Source organism: Panulirus ornatus, chromosome 35, assembly GCF_036320965.1.
Source record: "Panulirus ornatus isolate Po-2019 chromosome 35, ASM3632096v1, whole genome shotgun sequence".
Lineage (NCBI taxonomy): Eukaryota > Metazoa > Arthropoda > Malacostraca > Decapoda > Palinuridae > Panulirus > Panulirus ornatus.
In genome coordinates this window covers 6,108,063-6,120,662 of record NC_092258.1, presented here as the reverse complement: position 1 = coordinate 6,120,662, position 12,600 = coordinate 6,108,063, and the positions used below count along the sequence as shown (strand labels likewise).

Below are 12,600 nucleotides of genomic sequence, written 5' to 3'. Positions count from 1 at the left end.
ACACCACTTACTTCACCAGTACTACCCACTGAATCTAATACACATTGCATTTAAACGAGCTCTTCATTTCTATCACACTTTATCATATCAAGACCAAAATGTAATGCAATCTGTAAGCAAATTTCACTGAGATGAGGAAATGTACCACATACCGGTTCGTATGGTTGCAGCCGACACTGACGTGTTGACGTTGTGCTGCCATCTATTGGCACCGATGCTAAACGTATACATTATACATCACAATTTTGCATTAAAGTGGTTACTCAAGGCTGTAGTACTTTATTCCACATCCATAAATAAAAATTACATTGTTTATCTAGTGTTCACGAATTTCCGAATCAAGCCGATAAGAATATCGACAGAATCATCATGCAGACGACACATCAGCTGATGAGGTAAACACCAGCCACACCTCCTAGATGTCCTCAGAATTTCGTTAACCAGGCCATTACAGGCAGTGTACAGTGCTTGAAAACAAACAAAATCATTACATTAGCTGACTACAAAATTGAGGTAAATGTAGAGTGTCCGAGTGTTCAAGCATGAAAATTAAAGGCGTGTAATTTCCATAATTTTTTCGAGGTTCCCACTAACTGCATATATATATATATATATATATATATATATATATATATATATATATATATATATATATATATATATATATATAATGGGGTAGAGTTTTGAAGGCGAGAGAAACAGCGATAAGTGAAATGAAGTTTAACTAGAAACATTAACATTCGCAAGCGTATACATCTCTCCCACTTCTAACAGGAGCCGAGTGCTACCTGCGCCTCACGTGACAGTGTGTAAAAACAACATTTCTGGCTAATGTTCACCCTAGCCTAACCTTATTTATGCACAACTTCACCCGCAACATTATATAACCTCAATCAGCCTCACCATATTGCCACATAGGATAAGGTATAAAGAGAACAATCTACACCACTGTTCACCTTAAAACTCACGAACAATCAGACTCTTAATCTCACGCTTAGTCATGCCCATCGTGAAGAGATGCTACCAACCCCTCAGAGGAGAGATGCTCCAAAGGACACGTGAAATAAAAATGTACACCTCTAACCTAAGCCTCAGAATCATGCACAACCTTACCCTTAACCTTATCCACAACATACATCCATCCATCCATCAATCTCACCAAATTGCCACACAAGGTCTAAAGAGAGCATTACACACCATTGCTCACCCTATCCTAACTGATCATCATCACCCACAACCGTACCTGCCCTCAACATCAATCATGTCAAAGTGCAGAGGTACCACAACTGGCCCCTCAAAGGGAAGTCTCCCCACGAAGCAGATTGAAAAAATAGCAATTCAGGGCAATGTCTACCCTAACTTTCACTTGTTCTCATCCTCAACCTCATCTACATCATACATTGACCTCAACAAGCCTCAGGATAAGGTGTAAAGAGAGCAACCCTGGCTTCTGCTAACCCTAACACAACCTACAAACACAGTCACAACTGCACTAATCATACCGCAGTGCAGAGTAGCTATCGACCCCTCAGATAACAGTTATCCCAAAAGGAGATTGAAAATATTCAACCTGGCGAATGTTGTTGCTGACTTATACAAAACCTTGCCCTTAAATTCATCCACAACCTTAAACATCAACCTCACCCTCAAGGATGAGTTAGAAGGTTAGATTAGGGTGACCAGTGGCCTGGAGAGGTCTCTCTACACCTTATTCTATGTGGCGACTTGATAGGGATGATGTATAATGATGTGATTGATCTTAACTGTGAGGTTCTGTCGGAGCCTGAAGGTTAGGTTAAGGTGGACATTGGCCAAGATTTTTTTCAAGTCCTTTGGGGCAACTCTTGTTTGAAGGGCTGATAGTACCCTTGTACTGTGGTACAATTGTAAGGCTGAGGATGAGGCTTCTCAGTCAAATCCTGTTGTATACTTTCTCTGGAACTGTGAGTGGTTACATCTTGAGTGGAAATTTACTATTGGCAAGGTTGTATCCTCAGAGTACAGTCTCAGCGAAGAACTCACTTCAAGAAATCCATCCTTTCCCTGTTACTGACTGTTGCTCTGTCTTTGGGGTTATATAATGACAATATACTTTCTCAGATCTATAAATGCCACATCACCTCAGTCTTCCTCAAAGCATTTCTCACATAAAAACCTGGTCCCTACACCTTCTACCTCTCCTGAAGTCACAATTCTCTTTCCATGTCAGATGTTCTGTGCATGCTACCACCCTTTTAATTACCACTCTGCCTTGCACCTTTCCAGGTATGCTTAACATGTTTATACCTTTGTAATTCAAGCGTTCACATTTGTTCCCCCTTGCCTTTATATTAGGCTAACTATATGTGCATTCTGCTAGTCATCAGGCACATAAAATCCTGGAAAAATGAAAAATTCAGTTATGTCTAGATTCAGAATATTCCAGATTTTTTATGTACCAGTATATTATTAAACAAAGATTAGCTGCCTAATCTGCATGTATAGCTTTAATCTGTACATTAAATTCTGTTATTCTTCTACATGGTGTACCATGTAGTATATTATAAAAAGTAATCAAGGGTTTTATTTACATTGCAGGTTGCTTTGATATATAAGTTAATGTTTCTTGAAATTCAGTGAATGGGAAATCGAAGGATAAAAGACAGAAACACTCCATGGTGTAGCTGCTCTCCCAATTCAGCAGTTGTTTTTGCAAACAACACCTGTTTTTCGTCCAGAGATGTCATTGAGTCCAGTAACAAGAATGGCTTCACGTGGTTGTTTCCTTTACTTTGCATATGGCTCCAACCTTCTCAAAGAGCGCATTCACATCAACAATCCTTCTGCAAGGATGGTCACCGTAGGCAAACTCAGGGTGCGATTTCTTTTAACAACTTAGGCTCACGTATTATTCTGATTTCAACTCTTCTTGTTCTCTATAAATCACCCTTCTTGGATTCTCACTTATTTTGTTGAGTACCAAACTTCTCTACCTTTGCATGTTGCTTTTGAAAATCCCCTAGTTACATTCTTAATCTTCTTGTATCTGGTCATGTATTTATCTTTTGCAAAATTTACTTTAGTTAAAAGATTTGGGTTGTTCTGTAAATATTTAGCCTTATCACAAGAATATTTAGGGAAATTCCTCTGCAGGTCTTTTTTAAAGAATGACATGCCTTTGCGTGGACAATGTTCACAACTAGTGAATGCAATTTTGTAGCAACAATGAAGTATGATAGGAAACATCTTTGCACATTTGGAAATAGCTTCTTGTTCCTACTGTTGCCTTCTGTTCCTCAACTTGATCTCTTAAACCGTTTTTGAAGTAGGTATTCAGTAGAAAAGTAGAATCCTAAGGAAGAAATCTGGTCATAACCAAATTATATGCATGATGTTACAACTCAAGTTATTCATCTGCTTCTGAAGTAGAGATAATTTTCTTTTATGACTTATCTATTAATAGGTTTAGAAGTGCCAGTTTCTTAAAAGAATGTTAGCACATAAAGAAGTGTAATCACAGAACTATTAGCTATGACTGGAACTGCTCTCACACCTGAAACTGATCTTTGCAGGACTACCGACTAGACTTCAATTACTTCAGCAGGCGCTGGCAAGGGGCTGCTGCAACCATTGTAGAGGACCCAGGCAACTATTTGTATGGAGTACTCTGGGAAATTGATAATGAAGATATGGATAACTTGGACAGTTAAGTAAATTTAGAGCTTTTAAAATCGAAATTCATTACTGATCACATTTAAAATTATTTGACTATACTACTTTGCAATGTGTACTAGCTTTCTATTTGGGTAACAGACAAATGTTTTTTCTTTCTACTCTTTGCTTCTTGTATTGATATGCTGTCATCCCTTACATGAACAACCCTCATCACACCACATACTGTCCTCAAGCATTTAATTTTCAACACATCAACCTCTTACTTTCTTTTGTATCTAGGGCCTATGATACACCCATAGTCCTTGCATACTATGGACCTGCCCCTTCTCCAAAATCTCCTCACCACCATACCTATAAACAGTTATAAAGCCATGTTGACCTCAGACACTGTTGATGCAGAATCATAGGTAATTCAAGGGTAGGCTGCTCTACCAATTCAGCAGTTGTTTTTGCAGACAACACCTGTTTTTCATCCAGAGATGTCATTGAGTCCAGTAGGCTGTTTTGAAACTTTGGAACTCTTTACGCTCTCGTCTTTCACAATGGCTATGACTTGGCATATTTAAAAAGAGGTATTTCCCTTCCTCCAAAATTTGTAAATACTTCCCTTGTCCATTCTTCCTCTTCATAATCTTCTCTATATTTCAATTAGGGCCTGACCGTGATGTGGACTTTTGTCCACGAGTGATGCCTTAAAAAAATCCTCCTCCCTTCATGTTTGCATACCTGCCTTTCTTTCTTGTGAAAAACTCTCCACTGCTGCTATTAGCTTTGCTCTTTCACTGTATTTACATTGCACTTATCACAAGGCATTTCTTTCACCCCTTTAGTATGCTTTCTTCAGAACCATAAATGCCAAATACTAAATACCTCACTTTCTCTTAATATTTCTCACACAGATGCTTCAGAGCAAATATTACCTTCCTCCCTCACTGTATTTACGTTGCACTTATCACAAGGCATTTCTTTCATCCCTGTAGTATGCTTTCTTCAGAACCATAAATGCCAAATATTAAATACTTCACTTTCTCTTAATATTTCTCACACAGATGTTTCAGAGCAAAAATCTGATGCACACATCCCCTACCACTCCTGAGGCCACATTGTTCCTCCCTATTCTAATGCTTTATGCATGTCCCCACCTTCAACCACCACTCTACCATACAACTTAAGAGGAATAATCAGTAGACTTATACTCCTGTACTTCGAGCATTCACTTTTATCCCCCCTGCTTTTATATAATGACACTACATGGGCATTCTACTAGTCCTGAGGTACCTCACCTTGGGCAATATACCCTGAAAAGTATAATACTTTGCATATACCTACATATGTAGATTGCATTATTGGAAGAGTTCCCATTTAGTGCAGAAAACTTTAAAACAATAGTTTTCTTAATCCACTCCATCTTAGTAAAAAAAAGGGCCTTGGTATAAGGGAATGAACGCAAACACAAATATGCAGACAAGTCAATGACAGATCTATTGTTGACTATTAACAATACAAGATACATAATCTTGTGACTCAGATTATAGAATGGTACTGGCTAAGTTAATAATTTAAAAACAATAAGACCAGAAAAAAATATACTTGAAAACCTTAAAATTGAAGATGCCCATTCACCCGAGAATTCCTTTACGGAGTTGACCAAGGCAAAAGAGTCTCCTTAACAAGTGAACTCCATTGCCACTTCTTAGCCTTTAATCCCTCATCCTTAACAGGCCATTGGCAGAGGACACCTCTAACATACTTTTTTCAGAGTCTCCCACCTAATGTTCCTACTAACTACCATACAAAATGTGTCTACCTAATGTTCCTACCTGTTACTTCTACCTAATGTTTCAACCCGTTACTTCTACCTAATGTTTCAATCTCCTACTTCTACCTAATGCTCCAATGTTCTTACATACTACTTCACCCTAAAGTTCCTAGCTTCTACTTCTATTTTTCCAAAAGGCAGAGGTAGCTTACTGCTGGAAAATCTGGAGTTACAAAGAATGAGTTGTGTGAGTTAAGTGCTGTTAAGTGTTATGCATGACAAGGAGCCTTTATGTTTGTGGACAGAATGCCAGCAGTCCCTGTGTATGTGAGGCAGAAAGAAAAGAGGGATACCTGGGTAAGAGGAGTGGAACTTGACAACCACTGAAGTGCTGGCTAGACTACACATCCAACATTAACCCTCCTGAACCCATGTGGGTAGTACTGGTAATACACCTCCCTGGTTGGTGACTGCCTATCAACAACTACCTACAGAAGAATATTCACAAACAACTGAAAACTAAATCTAGATCATAGGTACCTAGAGACTCAAACGAAAATTATACAAAGTGTGAATAGCTGTACCTGAAAGGAAATGTAAGTGAAACATTAGAAAGAAATAGTTTTCCACAAATTCAGAAATCATTTTATAATTTTTGCAGGCAAGAAGGTGTGCAACATGGGATATATAAAGTTCTGGAGGTAGATGTTGAGACACCCAGTGGAGAGAATGTCAAAGCTCGATCATACCAAATTATCTGTCCAATGGAGGAAGATAGACGGCCATCATCAGTGTATATGGATGTCATCATTGGGGGGGCACGAGAGAATGGCCTTCCAGAGGTATTGTTTACTCCAATTTTTAATGCATATTATGAATATTATGTATGTTATGTAAGTAAAGTTTGAAACTGTGTAAAGACCAACTAAGAGAAAACTGGAAAATATTCTAAATATTGTATTGATGATTATCCACAGAGAAATGATGAAAAAACCTACCATAATTCAGTATTTTTTTTTATTGTCTTCTTAAGGCTGCTTATCCAAGAGACTTTGTATCATAAAGGGAAATATCTGAGGAAATCTTGATGCTATTGAAAACATAAACTTGACTGTGAAGTGAACTTGAACTTCGTGCTATCTTATTGTGTATGGCTGTTTCTGTTTTCTAAATCAAAGCTTAAAGAAAGACCTGTGCCATCAAAATAGCTAGAACCTGACATACTACTCTAACAAAGTATCTGCTACTCCAAAACACATACCCTCTAAAGGTAGGCCAGTAACTGTCTTTAGAAACAAATAAACCATCAGGTAGGTCATTATTCCCCCAAAGGACCACTAAGTCTGGGGCTTGAATTGTGGTTTGCCATAAAATTCTTGCATACAGACTAAGCCAAGTCAACTGACAGAGGTTGCTTTTTTTAATAAAGTTAAGAATAGGCAACACATAGTTGAAAACCGTAAAGTTAAGTTTAAGAAGTAAGATTACTTACCGTGGGAGCAAGCATAAACATATATGCCTCAGTGAAATGTACATACTGTTTACATTATGCAGAAAAACTGTTGTGAAGTCTAAGGTATGTTCAGCAGTTTAAAACATTTTATCCAGATAATTAAAGTAACATTAGTTGCTGCTGTTGTTGTTGATTTCTAGGATGTTAAACTATAAAACTGGCTCATCATTATGGTCTTGATGACCTCTAAAGTTGTGGGGAAACTGCTTGAACCTAGTGACCAAATGAGATGAAATCTCCTCCAACTAAATTAGTATTTGCTCAGCATCAGCATATCATTGATTCAAGGATTTGTTGATCACATACAGTAACAAAAAATTCATGGTATCAGGCACGAAAAATAACAGGAGCATCAAGTTGGGTCATGAGACAAAGGATGAACATTGTCCAAACATCAAAGGATGCAGGATCCAGTTCAAGGACCATTATGACAAGATTTCAAACAGTGTCTGAAAAACAATGTTTGCCATCCAGTATATTTTCAAAGGCAATACACGGCTAAGGTTCACAGTAGATAAAAGCACATGACACTCTCAGGGTGAAATTAACATACATCAGGTCAATGAGATTAGTGTTTCTCATGATGTGTGCCAATAATCCATCTCAATGTGCCTCAGGGTATCTTGAGGGAAGGGTGTTCTTTCTTTACTCTAACTGGTTGTCATTTCACTATGGGAATTTCGTTTCTAGGCACTGTATTTCGTCCACCTGCGATTTAAGATGGTTGGCTCTTATCTTTTTAAGGAAGAGGAAGCATGAACTCTTGCCTGGAAGCAAGAAAATGTGGGCGCAAATGAGATTTCTAGGTGCACTGGGTACTCAGAATGCATGATCAAGCAGCTGCTTTCTGCAACACCAAATCAGTGCTTTGGCTCATTCAAGAGATCAAGATCCTATGAATCCAAACATGGACCTAAAATACTTCAGGAGCCATGCCAATTCCATGTCCAGACATCTGCAGATGATATGATTAAGGCCAAAAGAGAGATGACAAAACACTAAAATGTGACAATGCCTTAGAAAATGAAATGGGTGGTGGGCTGACAAAACACTAAAACGTGACAATGCCTTAGAAAATGTAATGGATGGTGGGCAAGGTTTTTTGTGGACACTGTATCTCTAATGAAACTGGGTTCCTTCATTAGATATTGGAGTTTTGGTTTCAATCGTTTCAGCTAAAACACTGTGGTTATCTTCTAAGATTATTAGGAACATAATTTATAATAAATCAAACAGTTTGCACTACCAAATCAAGATTCTAAAAAAGTACTTTTCTGAAGGCAAAGAGTTGTTTACACATCTGCTTAGGTCAGTCCTCATATCCCCAGGTTCCGTAAGTGACAAATGCTTAATGTCAATATGGGGATTGTGGCTTCTGCTCACAGTTTAGGAAATATGGGTTTCCTTCCTGGAGCTCTGATATATTACAACTTTGGAACTAGAAGTAATCCATTAGGCATGTCAAGATTTTATTTACCTTGCAGAAGGTGAACCTCCTCAGCTTATTACAGTCTGATAAGTTCCTTCACTTAGTCTCAGAAGACAAGAATCTCTGAAATCTATTTTCTACTTATCATAGTACAACCTTCCATTTCTTTGCATGGGCCCAGTAAGTACAGTTTAACTCATGAAAGTTTAATTCTTTTGGTGTTTCATCAATGTGGAGTGGGTTTCGCTAATGCATGGTAAACACCAGACTAGATGCCTTGCATGCTCAGTTTTTTGACATCAATTTCAGAAAATTCCAGGTGATTTTAAATCCTGCTCAGTATGTACCAGGATGCCTAAGAGGTCATTTCCTAGCCTGGCTAAATGTGTGGTTCACAAAATATTTTAAATACTAATTCTTTAGGCTTATACAGGATAAGCTTACACAACAAAAGTCTTGGCCCAGCTTACCAAGTTGGTTCAGTTACTTTGAACAAATGCATACTGGTAGCTGCTGGGTTGAAAAGCCAGAGTTAATTTTATGCTATCTGTTGGTGGGCTAGGGCAATATGACACTCATTTAAGGTTAGTATATAACAAACTTCTAAGGACTGGTTATTTGTGGAGATTTTCATGACTAGAAACTACCATTTTTTGGGCTTACCGTATTATATTTAGCCCATGGTGATGTCTGAAGATATTCCGGCAGCAGCACCAGCTTTTCATTTTCTTTAGGCTCAGAAAAGTCTCTCAGTATTGAGAGTAGATTTTTCTTAACTGTAATACAATTAAGCAGGAATTAGTTATCCTTGTCAGGAGTCTGAGATTTACTGATGTATAGTTTAAAACTGAGCTGAAGCATGAAATATGGTTAGATGAAGAGATACATGTAGAGTCAACAAAAGCTCAATATTTGGACCAGAATATTTAGTATGAGCAGCGGAATAGACTTCAAAATTTGCAACAGAGCCATCCAAAAGTCTAAGGTTATCATACCTCTTATGAAAGTAATTACAGGATTGAAAAGTTAGTTACCAGATAGGTATGTAGGAAAAGATATTGCTACATATTGTAATACATCCCAATAAAATCAAAGCTTGTGATAGATCAATACCTAATAGAGCAGAGGTAGCTTAGATTTTTTCTAAGTATATTGGGAAAAGGTCTGTCAACTAAAAGTAGGATTTATACATTGTTGTATGAATCATATGAAGGTAAGCAGTTATCAATAAATTAATATATGGTATGATCTTTTCAGGATTACATTAGGTTCCTGGAGAGCATTGAACATAATGGATACACCGGTAAAGTGGACCTCAACATAAATGTCAGTAGAATTTGCAGCTAAGCACTGTTCTCTTGAACTCTGCTTTACTTACTGGGAAATGTTATTTGGTACTAACATGTTTGAAGGTGTTAAATGTACTATTAACTTCACTTCTCTAATAGAGCTTACTCTGTTTATGTAAAATAACTGTTATGAATGCAGTTATCAGGAATGGCATCAGGTGTAGATACGATGATTAATAGTCTGTTACCCGTGTCTCTTAATTGGTGTAAAAAAATGTTTGTACATAATAGTCTCAAAAGTATTTACAGGAATACCTCATGTAACTAGTATGAATTTAGATTTAAACAAATAAAACACTTTTTGAATGTTACAGTTATAGATATCAGATGCACCTGAAATTTCCTTTTAGCTACTTACTGTTATTGTATATTCATAATTGCCATAACTCAGCTCATACCATGTGAATAAATGGTATGTGCTGAACAGCCTACATGGATGGTAATATCAATGATGGTAATTTTTTGCCCTTGAAATCTTCATTTCATTCTTAGTGATGTTTATTTGTAAAGTTCAGTGATGTTTGCTTCTTAACTGACACTAAGTGGATGCTTCTAAAGAAATTCACTGCAATAAGGGCCCTTCGTTTTTAATAATTCATACAACCACTCTACACTTGCCTTACTTACATATGTTTCACTAACTTCTGCTACATGAAAGTTATAGTAATTTTATTCTATATTTAATGTTATTCATTTAGTATACAATTTTACAGGTAGTACGTAAAATCTCTTAAATCCTGAGGTTACTTTCCTTAGTCTGTTATTCTTGTTTCTTTATTGGTTTTCGTGTTCAATAAATATTCAGAATGTCTCTGTTTTGTTTCTTGCATGAGAGATTTTCAAATTCAGTGACAAACATTCATTTTTCTAGTTTCCTTCCCCTCATCATTCTTTTAAAAACACTTTAGCACCATGGATCATACTGAGGAATCACACAAATCAAAAGGTGCCATTGATATCAGATGAACTGTAAAATGTTGTAGTGAATCATGTTTAGAAATGTTGCAAAACAGTAAAACATGACTGATAAGACTCTCCAGCTTAACAGGACTTAATATAGTCATTAAAGAAAATGTCATTATATCTCAACAAAGTACTTGTCACTGCTGGGCTCTATCTACTTGAGGTTTTGCCATGAATGAATAGTCATCTTCAGTGAAGTTGTATCATCGGAGTACAATCTTGTTGAAGAACTTCTGTTTCCAATGGAGTCCATCCTTTCCATGCTGTTGATTGTAATAAAGCCTTGAAGCTACAGGAACCCCTGGAGAAGGGGTCTTGGGGTTAAAACGATAATATGATAATGAAATGACACTTAATAGTTAACAAAAAAAATGTCATTATAGAATACTTACTAAAAATGAGATGGGTTACCTAGGTACAGGTTCATCATACAACTCTACTGATTCTTCTGTGCTACCAAGATCACTACAGTGATAACACGGCTTCAATGGCTAATAAATGTTACCAGACTTCACCTACTCGAGATTATATCATGAGTGAAAAGTCACCTTTGGTGAGGCTGAATCATCATTAGTTGAAGAAACAGAGGACCATCTAGTCAAAGAACGTTTTGCTTGACAGAAGTTCATCCTTTCCCCATTTCCTCTTTGGAGCTGTGGGAACCCTTGGAAAAGGGGTCTTAGGTATACATGGACCCTCCCTGAAAAGGTTCCTGTGGTAATAAGGGACAAGAGTAATGGCTATTATCGATGTTTTAACAAAAGCAGAACTTCTCAGCCTTTGAGGGAAAACTCTTACTTAACTCCTTCCTCTGTTCCTTCTTTAAGAAAATAATAACACAGGAGGGGAGGACTTTCAGCCTTGTACTGCTATCTCTCTTTGTTACCTTCTATGACTCTCAAGAAATACAGGGTTAGTATTCTTTCTCTCCTATCCCCAGGGATATAACAATATGTGCTACATAAAATTTACTATGTAAATCACATTTCACAAAACACATAATCACCTTAATTTTTGAGCAGTTTTTAATTTTTTTTTAGCTGGATGTGAGGAATGTGGCAATGATGAGTGAGGCAGCCTGTGGAGAGGCCAGGCTAGGGACTAAAGCTCGTGTTACCACTTGTTGTGGGAGTCGGTGCAAGGATGCCACCAGCAGGAGTAAGTTGGAGGGTCTTAAAGGGTCTCCTGGGAAGGATGTGGCTGTATGGCTTTGAAGGGATGCCTGTGCTCTCTCATGCAGCACAGACATGAGCATTGTCCCCTCTGAGGACAGGCCCAGGTTCTGAAAAGCAAGGATTCATAATTAAAAGCTACTCTTATGTACATGAGAATACTTATTCGAGCATGAAGGAATAGGGCTCTGCACCTGTAGGATCCCATCTCTTACCCCTAGATTGGTGGCCAATATCAATTCTTGTGCTCTTAGAGAATGGCAGCCCATACCTATGTGCTAACTTTTTCCAGCTGTTTAAATATCCAGCTGACCTATCATACCATTAGTAGCCTACAAAAGCCTATTTCATCATTAAGAATGCAAGTGAAAAATTTCTGCTATCCTCAGTAACCATACAACCATTTGATGGTCGTGCATACACAGTGACCTAAGAGAGTATATATGACCTATGTTATTTGGAGGAACACTTATGTGTCAATTGATAAAAAAAATGAAAAGTGAAAAGAATAGATCTGAAATGTAAAGGAATAAGTGACTTACAGAGTGATTATACAAGGATCAAACAAGGAGGGGAGAGTTTCCCCAGTGAAATACTTATGGAAAAATAAAAAATTAATCATACATACTTTTCTTTATGGAAGTGCATGTCATTCTAACACTATTTTGTATCAACCAAATCTCCATGTCTGAGAGTCATGACTGGTGAAATGTTAACTACTGGTTAATGTGTAACACACAGAAACCACAGCTTCTTAACTA

At 37.4% G+C, this 12,600-nt stretch overlaps 2 protein-coding genes and 1 long non-coding RNA gene across 4 annotated transcripts in view; 1 reads left to right on the top strand and 2 right to left on the bottom strand.

Moving 5' to 3' along the window:
* Cbs (Cystathionine beta-synthase) overlaps positions 1-187 on the bottom strand; it is a 66,897-nt gene extending 66,710 nt beyond the window's left edge. Inside the window, exon 1 of one of the 2 annotated variants that reach the window (XM_071682932.1) lies at positions 153-187. The gene's annotated coding sequence lies outside the window, so the exon portion shown is untranslated. The remainder of the gene's footprint in view (positions 1-152) is intronic. The other variant, XM_071682935.1, reaches the window with a different exon arrangement.
* A 171-nt stretch (positions 188-358) lies between these two features.
* LOC139760100 (gamma-glutamylcyclotransferase-like) lies at positions 359-10,515 on the top strand. Its single transcript, XM_071682937.1, has 5 exons — positions 359-513; positions 2,578-2,854; positions 3,552-3,685; positions 6,075-6,255; positions 9,613-10,515. Exons 2-5 carry the CDS (start codon positions 2,720-2,722, stop codon positions 9,700-9,702), a joined length of 540 nt encoding a protein of 179 aa, XP_071539038.1. The 5' UTR covers positions 359-513; positions 2,578-2,719; the 3' UTR covers positions 9,703-10,515.
* LOC139760101 (uncharacterized) lies at positions 10,276-11,938 on the bottom strand. Its single transcript, XR_011715248.1, has 2 exons — positions 11,674-11,938; positions 10,276-10,968 (listed from the first exon to the last, which is right to left on the bottom strand). It is a non-coding gene; the product is annotated as an uncharacterized lncRNA (long non-coding RNA).
* Between the last annotated feature and the right edge of the window lie 662 nt (positions 11,939-12,600).